The 18,966-nt window shown below is 32.1% G+C and overlaps 1 protein-coding gene across 2 annotated transcripts in view; it reads left to right on the plus strand.

Annotated features, from left to right (window-relative positions):
• LOC118203280 (fatty acid-binding protein-like) overlaps positions 1–15,289 on the plus strand; it is a 77,039-nt gene extending 61,750 nt beyond the window's left edge. For both annotated transcript variants that reach the window (XM_085816533.1, XM_035375555.2), the window contains exons 2-4: positions 6,004–6,176; positions 12,153–12,251; positions 15,058–15,289. In XM_085816533.1, coding sequence (XP_085672659.1) covers positions 6,004–6,176; positions 12,153–12,251; positions 15,058–15,111 — 326 coding nt within the window. In that variant the 3' untranslated portion in view covers positions 15,112–15,289. The remainder of the gene's footprint in view (positions 1–6,003; positions 6,177–12,152; positions 12,252–15,057) is intronic.
• Positions 15,290–18,966: the final 3,677 nt, after the last annotated feature.

Consider the following 18,966-nt stretch of genomic DNA (forward strand, 5'->3'; position numbering starts at 1 on the left):
CGCTTCGGGCTTATTTACCATTGATTTTGAGAAGAAAAGCCTAAGCTGTTTATTTTTTGCAACTTCCAAAAAGTTTTCTTCGAGCAGAGCGCCCATGTAATCCAGCTGATCTGAGTAGTCCCCGGAACAGTTTTAAGTGAAATTGAAATAGAAAAAATTCCAGTAAATTCTGTAGAAATTCTTTAAAACACTCAAACGTGGATTTTGCATAGATTTTCCAACTATAAATTTCTGATCACGTCGAGTCCTCTTTGCTGGACAACCTCTTCTTACTTTATTTTGGATACTATTTTTATCTTTAAAGCATTTTATCACATTCTGCACCGCAGAATGAGATGCATATGCGAGCGAAGTCAAGGTCTTCACACTCGTTATCATTAATTAAGGAAAAATCACAACGATAACGATTACTCAAAAAGATGTACCATGCAGAATGTAGAATTTAATACTCATGTAGAATTTAATGAAACTCATTCACGGTGTACAGTACCTAGTAAGGTATAACATAACATAAAAAGAAATCACCGGGCAATTATGCTATTATTGAAATTAGCATATGAATAAAATCGTTTTCGTCAGTTTGGTATAGGAAAATTACCTTCAATATGGAATATGATCTTCCCTAGCAGCAATGTAGCACATACATCCATGTGTGATGCTGTCAATTATGTGGTATATCAGTTCCATAAGAAGTGAGAGCCATTGCTCTTCAAAGCAGAAGCGTGGCCAAAAGTATGAAGTTGAGGATTGAGAGCAGCTATACGTCTTTCTAAACCAACCCAAATATGCTCGATAAGATTCAGTGATCGAACTGGCCACTCCATGCGCTGAATTGTTTGCCGCTGAAGATAATTATCCATGATGCGAATACTGTTCGATCTAGCGTTGTCGTCCTGTAGCAGAAAAATCATCACCTATTGCTCCGGCATAAGGTTGCACATAAGCATCAAGGATGCCATCTCTATAGGCCTGAGTACTCACGGTTCCACGTGGAAAGACATGGAGGTCTGTGCGTCCACCCAAAGAGATACCACCCCAAATGCAGTCTCTGCCTTTTCTGTATGTATGTATCTCTTTCACGGATATTTGATGGATGATAACGAATTTCAGGACCTTTCCAAATCAAATAAGGCCTACTATCGCTTTGGAGGCTGGACTCATCCATAAAGAGAACAACCTTCCATTCATCAGCTAATCAGTGGACATGTTGCCTCCTCAAACGTTGATGTGACGTAAACGGCATGCAAATGGCTGGTCGCCTAACGTACAGGCGTCCTTCATGAAGCCTTCTACGCATGGTTGACGTTGACACCAAACTTCCGGTGGCTGCAGCAAGAAAGGATCTGAATTGAGTAGGAGTTGCGGTTCTATTCTTTCGTGCGCAAAACAACAAATATTGGTCATAGATGCTCATCATAGCGGTTGTCCGTATTTGGCTGACCCTCCTGTTGCCGAATCTGAGGTTAGAAGTTGTTGTCAAAGTATATAAGCCGCAGAATGACTCACATTTAGCCATCTGGGCTCTTCTGTCTGATTTAGTTCTATCTCTAGTCTCCAATAGCTTTCCATCGCAGTTCTTCGGGCAAATGATGCCTGGAGGTCATTGTTACGAATTGGTTGGCTATACCAGATTTCCTATCTTACTATCACAGCAAAATTTGCTGCCCTGCTCTCAAACATGGAATTTTATGCTCTTCGCAGATGACTTATTCCTACTGAAGCGCCACTAATTTGCACACTGCAGTTTTACTTAGGAACTCTTATTTAACAACATATTCAAATTTTATACGGCTTATTTTTGAACGAGTTATTGCTGTTTATATAGTTCCTTAATTTTTGGAAACCAGTGTATTTATATTAAACCCTATTTCCAGCATTGTATGTTTTTCTATTCTAATTGCTTTCCGGATATTTGTTTGTAAGCGTATAGTTATTAATAAAAATTCATGTGGCTGATTACTGCCAGAGAAGCGCCCCTTTGCACCCGCCTTGCAGGCTTACTTACGAGACCTGCACGCATTTGTAATCAAAGTATAAGAAAAAGGAATAATTGTCGTTCTTGGCAGCAGGGGCGTAGCTAGAGGGGGGGGCATCTGTTTCCGGGCGCAGAATCCAAGGGGTGCCAAACTGATGTTTCGACATTTTAGTATTAAATGTTTTCCATCCTTGGCAAGCAATAGGGGGCGAAATCTTCAGTTGTCCCTGGGCGCTGAAAACCCTAGCTACGACTCTGCTTGGCAGCGTGCGTTTTCTTTGTAAAAGGGGGAAGAATTGTATATATATATATATATATATATATATATATATATATATATATATGAAACCGTACCACTAATTTGTGCCTGCACTATCAATTTTTCATGTAGCTCATCGAAAACCGATGGAATAGAAAAGTTATTTTAACATTCCTTATAGTCGGAATTGAAAGCATCCAAACAGTTTTCTTTTTTGCATAAAAATGGTTAGAGTTTAACAATCACAAAGCCTCGCCATCGAAACCAAGAAATTAATTAACCATCTGTCCGTTGATTTTTCGAACGAACTTCGGTGACTCAGATAACCAATGTAATGCCTTGACTGCACATGCTTGATTTCCTGCGCAGTAATTAAAAGGAAGTTGTAAACAGTACTAAGTTTATGAATTTGGGTGAAACGTAATAACAAGACTCTGCTCTCTAATATTAAATGAAATCTACGTCTTCGAGAGGAGGGGGGGGGGTCTGGATAGAGACGTATATGGTATTTATAAATAAATGAGGAAAGTTTTCTTCTATGCTTATGAAATATAAGGGGAATTGAGTCACTGCTTTTATGTTTCTAATTATCTAAGTTTACTGCTTCTACTGCCTTCCGGTAGATGGCGAAATGTATCCATATCAGCGGAAATAGATTATCGAAAACAAAACTCTATAGCTGTTATTAGATAAAGTTTTTGTAATATTAGAAGACTGCACTGAATTGTCTGTACCAAAAAAAGTTATAGATCTAATTAATTTTTTTTTAATTGTATATATTCTTTGTAGTTATCTGAGATTTTTTAACATATGGCAACAGTTTATTTGCTATCAGATGAAACAAATTTTTATACTAGCTAGATAACCGCTAGTGCAGAATTTTATTTTATGCTCGCCAGAAGTGGTTACTGTGACTGCTTATACCAAAGAACTTGGAGAAGGCATGGATGTAAATTATCTGCCCTTTCATCGGAGGCATTGGTGGTTCACCTGTAGGGTTCCTCTATAATAAAGTGACCTTAGTAATGGCCAGCATCTATAACAGCTAGTGCCCACCATTGAGAAATATATATATATTTATTAATTGGAAAGCTATATTTTTTTAACCAGTGAGATTTGTACCATCTGATAGGCAACATTTCTTTCCCTTCCAAATGACATAAAAATCCTATTATTGAAGCTTTCATTATATGAATAAAATGCACCATTACCAAGTAACAATTCTATTGACTTTTGAGCAATTACAAAACAATCGTTTGCTTTAATTGGCTATATTCCTTTTATGTACATACTCAGCAGTTGAAATGTCAGTGGCGTTGTACGAGTGTATAGGACCAATTAAAATTAGTAATTTGCTTCGGTGTCGATTTCTAGTGATTGAAGAGGCTTGTTGCATGGATTTTTATTTTTTTTCCCATGGGTAAGGTGAACGCGAGTTATTTTTCGAAGGCAGATAGACCTTTAGTGCCTTGCCATAAAAAATTACACACTCAACCACAGGGGCCCTTTACTTCCAAATGTATTTGCTGTTATGATGTGCATACACAAGACTAAGGTGATAAAATGGCATTGGTAATAAAGAAATACATTGCAACCATGGTAATAAATGGGAAAGGAATGCATTCAAACAGAACATTACATCTAGAGTTCAGAGAGATTTCTCTGCAATGAATTTGTTCCTCTGTATTGTGAATGATATTATCCTATGTTCTTTTGTTTATATGATTTTCATTCTCATCTTTGTCTCCCCCCATTTCAAACTCGTAAAAATCATCCGGATACCGTACTACAGAACATAAAGCTATTACAATGACCAAATGAAAATTTGACAAAGCTAAAATGAGAAACTGATTTATAGAAGTAAAGAAATCGCTAAACCAACAGGAGCATTGCGCACGAATCGCTTGTACACTGATTGCTAAAGTTTATATTTTGAATAATGTTAAACAAGATGCTCAATTCTGAATCACAAAGTAGCTGAGAGTGTACAGTTTAATGTTTGATTAGATACTGCTGCTTCGTTTCGATCTGCCATTTATATTTGTAGAATTTAATTATTCACCAGCTTCTGGCCGCATGCAAATTTTTTCCGTGCTCCGGGCCCCAAAACATTTTTGGTAAAATGTCAAAAATCACTTCCACATCTAGGTGGGACATAGCTTCCAATGGAGTAATTCTTCTAGGAACTCGCCTGTTTAAACCAATGCTATTCAAATTTCATTTCTCGGAAAAGTCCCATCTAATGTAAGGTCTCAATCACATTATGTTTCGGCTACATGGGACTTTACTTTGAAAGGGACAATTCTCAGAACCCACACATTTCCAGGAAACCCACGTAGCTAGGTTACCATTTTCAATCACTACAAAGACTTGAACACCTAACAGTAATCAATTATCGCTCAGATTGGGATCACATGATCCTTCAGAAGCAGAATTTTCGTCTGATTGGTTGACTCTACCCGGGACAGAGCTCCAGCCGAGACATTTTCGGTGAGGTTTGAAAAAAATCCTGCGTAGCCGCAACATCGTTTGTATAGCTAGACGGGACTTCACTTCACCGGAGCTCTTTTTTTCTAGGAATCCTCCTGCTTAAACCAGTGCTATCAGAATCTCGTTTCTCAGAAAAGTTCCATCGCCATATGCGATAACCTCTTTATGAGTCACTAGATGTAATGGTACTTTTCCGTTTCGCCGGCGCAAATCTCGCCAAGCAGACTTTATTGGTGACAACATACATTATACACACAAAAAATATTAAAAAAATGTTAGTCCTAAGAATTCTTTTTTTGAAGGCATAAACATTTTAATATCGCTTAAAATTTTATAAAAAGCCAATAAATAAAGACAATAAATTTATAAAAAGACATTAATTTAAGAATTTACTATGCTTTCATGGTTCAACATCCTGTTTCGCCGGTTCATATCACGTGACCCCAAGCGATCTCATCTCACGTATACAACCCTACAAAAATGTAATGCTCTCAGTAATTATCTACATTAATTTCAAATTAAATCTTAATTTGGAACACAAGTTTAAATGCAAGAAATACTTCAATTCGTACGAATAACTTACTCAGAAATTATGTAAAACTGCAGTGCTTTACTTCGCTAATGCATTCTCATTAGAATTGATGAATTTAACCCTTGACTTTACCTTTTCTATATTTTCGGCTTTGGGTAAGCGCTGTGATTGCATCCTAATTGATTTAATTGCCGAAAATGGCCTTAGACATAAAACTGAACTATCTGAATGAGGTGTAAAAGGTTACCAGCGAGAATATTCCGTTTGGCATCGGTTGTACCATTATTGGCGACTTTATCGCTTGCGCCGGCAAAACGGAAAAGTACCCATGTAATTAACCCACTTAAGAAATGTTTCTTTCGATGTGCTGCTCTGCGTAGCTATAAACTTTAGCTATGTGATAAAAGCTGCTTCAAGAGTGCTTGAGTGTAATTGCATAAGAAACAGCAATATTTATTGTGTATACATCTCTCTGTATATTATTTTATAAATTAACTGTACGGATATTGTTCGAGTGCACAAAAGAAAGGAAGAAATTCTTCACAGAGTCCTTATTTCACATTGGCAAGTTTCATTTATGACCTTTGCACAATTACATAACTAAGAATTATGTAAGTTAGGGGTAACTATATTTAAAAGTTGTTTTCAGATTATTAAGTAGTATTTCTATTATTAGTAAGAAAAAGTGCTATGGTTGTCAGATTTTTTGGTACAGATTCTAAAGTATTATTCAATTTTTCATTGCAGGTGTAAATATTGTTATGCGTAAAGCTGGGCTTATGTCAAAACCTGTTGTTGAAATCAAGAAGGAGGGAGATGAGTTCATACTTAAGACTACTACCACTTTCAAGAACTCGGAGATAAAATTTAAATTGGATGAGGAGTTCGAAGAAACACGAATGGATGGTTCTAACTGCAAGGTAATTTATGCCTTTTTCTTGAAATTAATAGTTTTTTACTTTAAAGTTATGGGAATTAAAGATGGTTCAGGAAAAATTCCTAATTCTTAAACTTAGAATTTTTAAACTTAAAAGAAAGACTTTTCTTTTCCCTTGAAATTAAAATATATATCTATATGTATTCTGCGGGGGTGTAGGGGGGAGAGAGACCAGTTCTATATCTCCTGTTCTACTGGGCCAATTGACGAAATTCAAATTGCGTTTTTCATATCTTTAAACCGCGACTTAGGATATATATTAGATTTTATATAACATTGTTCTAACAGAGGTATTTTGACACAAAATGGGACTTTTTCTGAGATAACATAACCAATTGTTTTCCGTATTTCGATTCTATGACTGAAATTATGCCTAAATATTAAATTTTGTAAAATGGGGTGTGAAATTTATTAGAGAAATTCAAAAATTTCACTTGGTGCATTTTTTTTTTCTGTTTGCACCAAGAATAATTCACTTGGCGAACTATTAATATATAGCAACCTATTTTACTTTCCCTTTCATTCTGCAGGAGAGGGAAAAAATCACATCGTTCCTACCTTTTTACATTGTGTATGAGTGGAAAAATGTCACATAGTTCCTATTTTCAAGTAATTTTAAACAAAGTGCCTAAACCACATTTGATGTTATTATCGCTCTCAACATACATGCCAAATTTCGAAACATGCCAATATATAAGTTCATGTACATTTTTGGAAATTTTGAATAAAAAACTATAATTTTTTGCAGGTATGCTTAGAATACATCTACTTTAAGATGATGGTAAAAATTTCATAGGTTATAATTCAAAATTGTTTTCGAAAAATTTATAAACATTATTTTAAAATACTAATCTCAAAAATAAATCATAAAAAATGGGTGAATGTTATTTGGAATGAACCTAAATTTTGAAATGCGAAATGAAGAATCAAATAAGTTTAATAAAAAAGAAATATGTATAAATATATATACCAAACTCAATTAACATTGAGGACCTAAAACTTTGAAAGCTAATTTTTTAAAAACTACTCGTGCGATTTTTACAAAACTTGGCAGTTTGGTGTAATTTGAGTTGTAGAATCGAATATGGAAAAACTGGCATGTTATTTCAGAAAAAGTCCGATTTTGCGTCAAAATACCTATATTAGAAAAATGCTAGATATAAATATAATACATATCCTAAGTCGCACTTTCAAGACATGAAGAACACAAGTTAAATTTCATCAATCGGCCCAGTAGAACAGGATATATAGAACTGTCCCCCCCTTCTTTTTTCGCAGTGTACATATAAATTGCCTGTATAAAGCTTTTAAATAGAGAAGAAAAGTTAAATTTCATCAATTGGCCCAGTAGAACAGGATATATAGAACTGTCCCCCCCTTCTTTTTTCGCAGTGTACATATAAATTGCCTGTATAAAGCTTTTAAATAGAGAAGAATACCAAATTTATTTATTTATTTATTATTATTTAAATCTAGATCAGGAAATGAAGGCTTACAATGTTTACTTTTGTGCACAACCCCAGAGAATTAATCTTTTCATGTAAGATAGTTCTGATGTAAATGAAAAGGAAAAAAAGATGCTTTTCATAAATATGAACTATATAGATTGATATGGACTATGGAAAGAGTTTTAAGATTTTATATTCATAACTGTGAAAGCATTATAAAATTGTTTATTTTAGGTTTAATAAAAATGTTACATTTTGTAAAAAGTAAGATTTCTAAAAATATCTAAATTAAGAGAAATAAACCATTCTTAAACAAATTTAAAGTAACTTATAAAAATGTATGTTACATAAAACAATATGTTTAAGATTTAATGTGCACAATGAATGAAGCTGTGTGCGATGCCATATTTGGGCAATTTTCTGTTTTCACTTATAAAACATCAAAGAGTTGCACACCATTCTCAGTCTTGCATTGCACATATTAAATATTGCACAGCTAATCATGACCCTATATAAACAAGCTACCACATTTGTTACTTTGATGCATATTTGTCAACTAGTACCTTGCTAACAGAAAAGTGCTGATTTTTGTATTAAAACAGTATATATCATACTTCTCACTTTATTATTTTGGATACATTAATATGCTTAATCCCCATTCCCTTCTGATATGTTTTTACAACATTTAATTTTAGTAACAGTCCACTACTACATTCAATTTTATACTGATTGATAAATTAAATTTCAGCACATAATGGAGGAAACATTTTAAGTTACATTCAAATATTTGTATAAATTCTTTAAATCTATATTTCTTTTTTAAAACTTATGATTTGAAACTAATTGCATAGTACGTTTTATGTACAATTATAAAAAATAAACTGAAGCTATTATGTTTTGACTGTTTATTGTAAGTTCAAAAGGGCTTTGTCCCTGAAGGACTATTTTTTTTCCCCCCCAATTGTGGCGAATCACTTTTCAAACTCTTGCCACCAAATGTTAGAGTCCTGCATTATATTTGTAGAAATTAAATAATGAAAAATAAATGTATGTATATTTCTCGCATTGTGATAAAATCAAATTTTGAATGACGTAAACCTCCTACGAATATGGGCACGTGGAAGACCAAATTTGAAATTTGTTTTATGATTCATTTTATATTTTGTACAACATTTACGAATTTTGAGTAACAAACTCTATGATTTAAAAGCAAGCAATGTTAACACTCTATGAGGGAAAAACACCTTTTTTATCTCCAGCACGCGCAGAACTGTGTATCGGAAATTCTAAAGCTCATTTTAAAATTATTTTTCGACATTGCTACTGAACTGAATTTTATGGTTTAAGTGCAAAGAACATGATATTTAATAAATAAAGGTAATAGACAAAACATTAAAAAAACGCCATTTTAGAAGTAATTTAAAATCTGAAACCTTTCATATTTTTTATTTTTTTAAATTAGTTTCATTGATTATTAATATTTTTTAATTTATTAAAATGTTCTAAAAATGCTACATTTACATGAATTATTATAAAATAGTAAGTGAATGCTGCTTACATAGCTAACTATTCCTCCGTCTTCAGATGATTATGTGTCAGAAAGCCATTTTGTGGCATCTTATCCTTCTGATCGTTGACCAGTTTGCAGTTCAGATCCTGGAATTAATCGTGGCAAGAAGGAAAGGCCCTATTATTAGTGAAAATCTTGGGCTGCTTTTAAGCTGGCAGTATGAATCTGTCCAGTTTCATCTCAATTTTGCTAGAGAGCACCATGGGAGACTCATCCCGAAGCCTCTTATCCCTCTTAACGTGCAACACACATTCCGCCTCGACACAGGAACTTTGTATTTGCAAACACCCAAGCTTTCTCAGGGGCTTGAACCTGCACCCAGTATTATAGCAGCTGGCATGGCTAACTAGCATGCCAATCAGATGGCACCAAGCCATTTTCCAGTCTTGAATAAACATTTGCAATATAAGGATATGAATGAAAATAATTTGTGAATTTGCTTCAGAGGTCAGCAATGATAAAGATCATTTATATTCATTCATCTGTCAAAAGTAGGTTTTATTATATGTAAACAAAAATCAGTTGTAAAATCATTTTTGGAATGAAGAAATGCTAATAGGATGATGCAGTGAGGCAATATCATTTAAAGATATTTGGGGAAAAAAATAAGGTAAATGACCTTCAGTAAAAGAGAAGTATCTCCAGTAGAAAGAATAAAATGTGTAATGAGTTTCTAAGATTGGGAAAAATCATTGCAATCCTTCTTGTTTAGGCAATTTGCGTGGACCATTGAACTCTTCTCATAAACAGGCATCCTTTGTATCTTTTACTGTAATCAATTAAACATAACAGACAGACCTTTTTGTTTAATATTACTAATATGGAATACAAATAGAAAGGTATAATTTTCAGAAAATTTGTACAGCCTTGCAATAATTGAAATTTTCTACAGATGTTCAGTGAAAATCTATTTGAATATATAGTAAAAAAGTTACTACCTTATTAAAATAACAGGTTTTAAAATTTGGTTTCTGTATCTTTTCTTAAACATTGTGGAAAATTACTGCAGTTTTACAGTTATTACAATTGATAGCATGTTGCAAGAAGTGCATAGGCCATATTGATTTCTGAAGTGAATTGGTTGCTACTCATTGGAAAAATAACCAAAGGTTTGGTTTGAAAACATGATATCCATTTAGAGCCCAATTTCCCAACATGAATGTGGAGGAGACCTCAGGAGGGACATTACAGCTCCAAAGAATAGTAAGTAATTAAGAAGCAAGTGACAATAATCATATATTTAGAGAAAATCTGATATTAAACTCTCAATTAACTGGATTAAAATTGAGGGCAGTTAAAAAAGTAGAAAAAGAGGAAAATCCATATTATAATTAACAAAACAGTGCTATTAACAATTTATCTGTATTTTCAAGGTTTAATAAGGATGATTGTGTAAGTTAAAGCAGTATTCAGAACAAAAAAGAACGAAAGAAGTAACATCATTTTAAAAGATAAACTAAGTTATAAAGGAATTAAATTACAACATTTACTGAAGAACCTGAACAGTATCTTTAAATTCAAATTTGCATAAAAGAGCCAAAACTTTTTTTAACTGTATAATTTTGATATAATCTTGATTAAATAAGATTAATAAAATTACATAGTCTTATACATGAAAAGAACTTCCAAATATGACACGATGTGTGGTATTTTATGTGCTTTATTCACTTTTTTCTTTTTTACTTTCTAAAGACAGTTCTGAACACTGATAATCATTTTCCCATTATCCAACTATATAAAAAAACTTTTTTTTAAACAACACCTGTCTACTTCTGTATAATCAGAAATCGACTGAATGCAAATATGATAGTCATGCATCTGTATAAGAAATTTACTAAATCTTATTGGTTGGTTCCTTATATATGTTTGTACAATTTGCATGAAGGTTCATTTTCCTGTTCCTAGAAACAAAATTATTAATTATATATTTAATATTCTATAAACATGACCACACATATGATATCCACTACATGCAGATAGCGTGTTCTTTTAATATAATCGCTGCACTGTGTTGTGGTAGGAACCTGAACATATTTATAAATGCTTAAGAAATCTTAAATCATTACCATTCAATTTTAATTAATAATTTGTTAAGGTGTAAATGTAATAAATCTCCAAAAATTATAAACATTTTTCAATCAGTATCCACGGATCACATTCAAAAGACCTCTGGCATATGATTATGGGTTACTAAGCAGGCAATTTTGAAAAGAAGATGTTGAATCAAAAAAGGTTTGAATGCTGTCCTTAATAGGATAAAACGTATAATTTGGGATGTAGAATAAAGCACAAAATAAATTTCATGGTGCTTTTCTGTTATTTTCCTTGTAGCAAGAATGGATTAACCTTTTCAATTCTTATTTTTTAAACATTATAATGCACTGAAATTGAAATAATTATTTATATGTGGATAAAACCATGTATCTAATCACAAGGATTGATAATCTCCTGATCTAAAATAGAATCTACATTAGGCTCACAAATTCATCATGGTCAAGGGGAAGAAAGAGTGACTGCACTGGCCAAGGCCTTCGGCAGTTTGTCTATTTCAGTTTTGATAGAGGGAGTGGATTTAAGGGTCTCTAACAACAAAACTCTCAAAAAAGTTTTGACTTAGCAGTATTTTAAGTCCTCATGCATTTATAAACATCTGTGCCTTATCTAGGACTCAAATTGAGAAGTAACCAGTACCATTACCACTAACCACCATAAGAACTAGTACCACTAACCACCATACTAATCAAGATGGCTCTCAATTGTTTTACTATGCTAAATAACCAACTAAACCATCATTTCTGTTATTTTTTAATGCTTCAGTATTTGCTGTGTTAATTTTGAATTATTTTATGAAACATGTTAGTTGCTGAGAAGTACAAAATAAATTGATAATTTTCCACATTTTGAAATATAACTTACGAGTTCACGTTTAAAAATTTTACAGACTGTTGTTACACTCGAAGATGGAAAATTGGTGCAGAGGCAGAAAGGAGATAAGGAAGTGACCATCATCAGAGAAGTTGAAGGAGATCAGATGAAGACTGTAAGTAATTATTCAGAATGCTTAAAGTATCAGATTTTGTTACATTCAAGTGATATGTCTGGTGTAAACTTTGTCACCTTTTTTTTTTTTAATGGCCAGGCACTTTATTTAATCGCCGGTAGCTTTGAACCACTACAAGGGCTGGAAGTAGTGGCCATAATAGGTCAGCACTGTTGCCTCTTATGAAGAGACGGTCAGTTACAACCATGCCTTCTCTGGGATTCGAAACCGGGCCAGTTGCTACAGCAGTGAGGGTCACTAATCGCTATATTGGCTGGGCGGCGATGGCCAACTAATATTAGCAAGAATATAAAATTTAACTAAAATTTTCATCCATTCAAGGAAACCTAGTTATGTTTTTTAAATTAATAATTGATTGTAAATTTTATTGAATACGGTAGATTTTTCTTTGGATATTCCAGCTCATTTTCTAATAAATAGAAATTTTTGAAAATTGTACAGCCCAATTTACGTAGTTAAGATGAGAGACCTATTTATATCACTTGTCATTTTTTATAGAATGCAGTGTTCAGTTTGTCATATTGTGTTATCTATTAGTGAAATATTGAAAAAGGAATATGAAATGAAATTTAAAAAGACCTTAAGAAAAGTTTACTTACATTGCTTAAAAATATTAAATTTTAACATAGCTATCTGAGCAATATCTGGTTTAAAATAATTAACAAAATTCTCTAAGTTTCTGCTTTTTCCCCCTTTTTTTATTAACTGCTAATTTTGTCATTGATCATTAGCAGCCACATCACCTATATGTGGAATTATAATTATTTTTGTTATAAATGATGCCCTCATTGAAGTCCAGTTTATGAGGTCCACTATATCTACAGTGGCCACATTTGTTTTTGTACACAGGTTTTTCAATTTAAAACCTGAAAATAATGAAACATTCAATCTTTCATCAATTATCCTTTAGCTAAAATTACACTTTTCAGGAGGCACTTTTGCATGAAATTCAGCTACCGTATTTGACGGCATATAAGACGCACTTTTTTTCCTAAATTTGGTCTCAAAAAAAGTTACCTGCGTCTTATACGTGAAGGACACAGGTTAACTTTCAATACTGAATGCTATTTTTAGCCCGGATAAAGGTCTAGACACATATAACTTTTTCTACATCTACATGTGTGTGGCCTTCTAAATAAGGGTGCGTCTTATATGCCGTCAAATACGGTAATTGTTTCATATTAGAATATTCTACTTTTATACATGCCTTCATAAGAATTACTTTTAAGAGTTTTCAAAGAAGTACATTTCCTTATTCTTTTCTCTAAGCCACTCCTTGAATGTTTGATAGTATTGAGTCCTGGAAAATATGCAGGAGTTTTGATAATTTCAGGACAACTGTACACAAGTGAACATTTAAGGCAGTATGTTCCGGATCAATATACTGATAGAACTTGAATCTATTTTGCATTCCAAACTTTCTTGTGGGTACTTTAAGGTTTTCATTAATAGTATTTATATGTTGATGTTGATCCATATTATTTTTTATAAAAACTAAATTTCCCATCACAGAGGCAACACAGTAACCCCAACCCACTATACCTTCACTCCAATCTTAATGACAGACAACAGATTTTTTTTGGATTCAGTTCTTCATTTGACTTTGCCACACATTTATCAAATCCAAATATTTGGACCCGATGTTGTCTGCAAATATAACATTGTTGTGGTAAATCTTTGTTAGCCATGGATTTTGCAAAAGCTAGGCATACTTCCTTTGTTGACAAAAAATTTCTTTTATTTGATTGCACGTTATATCCATATCATTCTTTTAGGAATTTCACCTTTAACTTGCAATATAAACCATTTTTCTGTGTACTATCAAACTTTCATTGTAAATCCATCACTGCTTGCTGTTGAAGGCAGTTCCAAATTTTAAATTCCCTTCATCCAAAGTGCAAGAGAAGACATATAAAATTAACTTAATCTTCTTCACAAAAACTAAACTGGCTTACTATAAGGATTGCAATAATATAAAACCAAAGCCAAGGGAGCTAAATCACACTGTTTAGTGACAGATTTTATTTGTCAAAAATGGTTGATGCAAAAATACACAACTACACACCAAGTGTGAAGTTTTTCTCTAGGAAGTGATGCTCAACTTTCTATTTGGCATCAGCCCCTGTGGATTGGCACTGTACTTTTTGGTTAAGGTCATACATTTGTTTAAAAAAATCCCTTAGCACTGAAAACCACCAATGATATAAAATTGCTGAACACTGGTAGTTCGACTTGGGTTCGTATTTGTGATTTCCCCATATGTAAGGTGAGATGCAAACCAGTCTCTTAAGACTAATTATATGAAGCTTATAAAATTAGTAATTATATTCATTAAAAATAAGTATATTTGAATGAATATCTATGCAGTCCTTTTCTTAATGTGGTTTATTAAAAAATTCTAAATGTAAAATTATTTGGCTTCACATGTGCTGCAAAATTGCAATGGCTTTTCTACAATTCCGTTAGTTATTTTGCAATTAAACGGTTGTTACTATTGTTAATGCTAGCTGCACTTTTTTTTTTTTTTTTTTTTTGGCTCTTCAGTGCTTTTCCTAGTTTTCCCTTTCAGTTTATAATTTTGGAATGATATGAGTTGGAATTTTTTCATCAGTGCATTGTTTCAATGAAGCACACTTTTCCCCCATACAGCATGTCCAGATTGAAGTCGTTTTTCCAGTATTATATTAATTACTGTTTCTCTTTAATTTATTATAGTATATTAATCTGTGTAAATAGCCAGTAAATTCAATTTTCTATTTTTTGTAATACACTTTTTCTCTTTCAGATATGCAAAGTGGATGATATTGTCAGCACCAGGATTTATACACGTTGTGAATGAGCTTCTCTGAAGAATCTTTATATTACATTTTTGTATTGTTTCAACAAAAAATTAATTTTTTATACGTTGTTTTCATCTTAAAATTTGTCATTGTTTCTGCCATTTGCTCTAAAAATGTTTACTTTCCCATTTTAAGCTAAACATATCAGAATTAAATAAAAATCTCATTTCTACTGTTTGTGGCTGTTATTGATGTCTCTTAATTTATATTTGCATTTTTTTTATAAATTATAAGCTGAACATATCAGAATTAAATAAAAATCTCACATCTACTGTTTATGCTTTGCTGTCTCTTAATCCTCTAAACACCATGATCAGCTTTAATCGGTCATCAAGTTTTCTGTTACTCGGCATATATTAGCTTATAATTTAAGCTATTTTGCTTAACGAATTAATAAGTCCTCATGACTGATCTAAAATCCTGTGTCACTCAGAGGGTTAAATTACATGTACCATGTTTTACAAAACAATATTTTTGTATTTATATTTTGAAACTTATAACAGTTTCAGAAAAAAAATTATAGAATGCAAAATTTTAAGGTTTCAGTATAAAAGTTAAAAATATAAAAAAAACATCATTACTTCTATGCTGTGTACTTTTTATTAACTTTTAAACAAATATTTAAAATAAATATTCCTTCAGTTTTATAGGAAAAGTATTATGAAGTGCATAATGTCAGAATTTGGCATGATAATTTAATGCTAAGTAAATTATTTTTATGCTTAATTTTGTTTGTGCATGTGGGAAAAAAAAAAAAAATTGCATAAATATGTGTGATAGCAAAGGGCCATAAAATATGCAAATTAAGAGTTCAATTGCTTCAAAATTTGCACAAAGAAATATCTAAATTTTCCTTTTGGCAGCCTTTTTGCTATTAATTCTTATTTCTGTATTAATTTGCCTTTTTTATGAGCTTTCTTCTACAAAAGGCCTATCAACTGACTTCTATCATAAACACTTGATAACCAAAAGCTTATTACTTAAAAATTTTTAGTGGCTATTACTATTCAAATTCTTTTTTATGGGCATTTTGTTTTCATGCAATCTGTTGCTAATTTAACATCTTCAATGTGCATAATAAGTACTTTATTTTTATCTAAAAGTATCCTCTTGTCACATGAAAATGAGTAATTTTAATTAAAGAAAATTTAATCAGTATTGGAAACTATTGTTTCTCAAATCAGGTGATCATTCTCTGGAACCACTTGATTTCTAAGTATCAGATAAAATATTGAAGAAGAGAGAATATATATCCCACTGTCAGTTGTGGAATAATTTGACTGTCACAGTATGAATTTTTTCAAGATAATATACTGTTATAAAATAATATTTAGAATTTGAAATTCATTAAATATAAGCAGGAATTATAGACATCAGTGTACATTGTAGAATTAAAAGTCATTCCAACAGATTTATTGAAAAAAGTGAGATGAGATATTTTAATAACCACCCACCTCAGAAAAAAAGAGTTGATGTGATAGCCACAGCTATGTTGCCAAAAACGTATCAGAAATTCCTGTCCCCCCCTCCCAATGTTGATCAGTACAATCTTTTCTCTTTGAATCTTTTTAAATAAGTTCAACTTACACCATCCATTGTAATGAAAGATACTCAAATGTGGAAAGTTAAATGAATTAAATTTAGGATTACAAGGAAAAAGTGTTAATTTGTTTACTATTAGAGATAAAATAAATGCAATGATAAAAAAAAAGCTCCAGATAATAATTAAAGAATTGGATAATAATATTTTAAGCTTTTCACCACTTTTAGAAAGTTTTCTAACCGAAAATAATTTGAAAATAAAAGAATTAGTGTCTGACATTAAAAATCATTGTTTTTCATTGATAAATCATTTCATCATGTATTTTCCCAAGGATTATGAAAAAAAATTAGATTAGAAATCCATTTTGTTTAAATGTACATGAAATTTTATCTAGTGAGGAAAATAACAATTGATAGAAATTTCCTGTAATCGAACTCTAAACTGAAGATTTCAAAAAATAACACGCTTGTCAACTTTTGGCTGAACTGAGAAAAAGATTTTAAAGGTATTTCAAATAAAGCTGTTAAATTTTTACTGACTTTTTGCACAACCTATTTGTGTAAACAAAGACTTTCTTCCATGTTATATTTGAAAAATAAATACAGAACAAAATTAAAAGTGGATCCTAATTTATGGTTAAAACGAAGTGAAATAAGACCAGACATAAAAAGAAATTGATCTCTTTTAAACAGGCCCAAATTTCATGCTAAATTTTAGAATTAAAGTGTTATAACTTAAATTTTGATAATTAAAATGGTAACCAATTTTTAATCTAATATTTCTTTATTATTTATATTTAATACAAATAGCCAATAGGTTATGGAATTGGCAAAATATATGTTTTTTAATATTTCTATTGAGAAGCTGAAAAATAATCATAGTAAAATGTAGTGGTGGTGCTAAGATTTTTCAGTTTTTGTTTTGATGGTACACGTTAGTCAAAAGGTTGAGAACTGCTGGATTAGATCCTAATCGTCTTCATAACCCAAAGAAGCATTTATAAGCCATTCTGCTTTTAACTTATTTTTGTCATTAATTAGTGCCAAGGTATTTAAAGTCCTCAACCTTTTCAAAGGTGTGACCATTAATGCACATAGGATAACGATATTTACTATGGAGGTATGATACGATACTTTTATACTCATTGACTTGATAGTTTACGATAGTTTACTATGGTAGTAATTTCTATGAATTTACTTTTATACTCATTGACTGTGAGGCCTATATTTGTGGCAGAAGTTTCAAGAGTTGAAAAAGCCTCAGTTGCTGCTTTTTTGACCTTCCAGTAATAACTGTATCATCTGCACAGGACAAAATTTGCAAGGACCTATTCCACAAAATGTCCCTTGGGTTTAAACTGCCGTCTCTGATGCACTTTTCTAAAGCTAAATGGAATAGCAGGCAAGCAAGGGAAACTCCTTAACATTTGTGTCTTTCTGTTATAAAAGGTTCAGATAAATTATTTTAAATTTTAATCCTACATCTCATTTTACCAAATGTAGCTGTAATTAAATTAATAAGCTTGGTTAGGATTCCAAACTCTAGCATTGCTTCAAATAGCTTATCTCTCTTTATACTGCCATATGCTGCCTTGAAATCTATAAATAGATGGTAAGTTTTTTTTTTTTTTTTTTTTTTTTTTTTTTTTAAATTTTATTTTTCATTCATTCGACCGCTGAGCTCTAGGAGACTAGGTCGGATTTTGCAGAGCGGGGGCGAGCAGTTTTTCAACAGCGATTCCTGACTCATCGAGCGACTTGACTCTGGGTAAGATCTTTCTTTTGTTATCTCAGTGTGCATTGCCAGGCCAACAATAGCTAGCAGCAGCAGATAGCAAAAATTGTGAGCAGCAAATTTTAACATGGCAGCGCAAGCTGGACCATATGATCCCCTGATTGTTAAATTCCTAACGCAGATATGAGAGGATAATAAAGGAGTAGTAACCCCTGAATTGGTTGAACTTTACATTGATAAACTTCGCAATGATCTTGAAATTCTACAAAAAGCAAATTTACCGGAAACAGATCCAAAATATATTGAATTAGCAAATATGCTAAAACTATTCAATGATTTCTTAAAACGTAATATTTTCAACTTTAACGAAATGACGCAGGAAATAAATATCCTAAACTCAGAACAAGAAGTTACAATTCCACCAAAAAATGACGCTGCTAGGAAATTAAAAAGAACCGCCAGCGGAAAATCCCGAAAAAAGAAAATGACTGACTCGGAAGGATTTATCTCCCCCCGGAAAACTCATAAAAGAAGTAATTCGGTTGAGGAAATAAACTACCCCAAACAAAACAATAAA

This window comes from Stegodyphus dumicola, chromosome 5 (assembly GCF_044657685.1).
Source record: "Stegodyphus dumicola isolate Sdum_Otavi_A_Nest chromosome 5, ASM4465768v1".
Taxonomy (NCBI): domain Eukaryota; kingdom Metazoa; phylum Arthropoda; class Arachnida; order Araneae; family Eresidae; genus Stegodyphus; species Stegodyphus dumicola.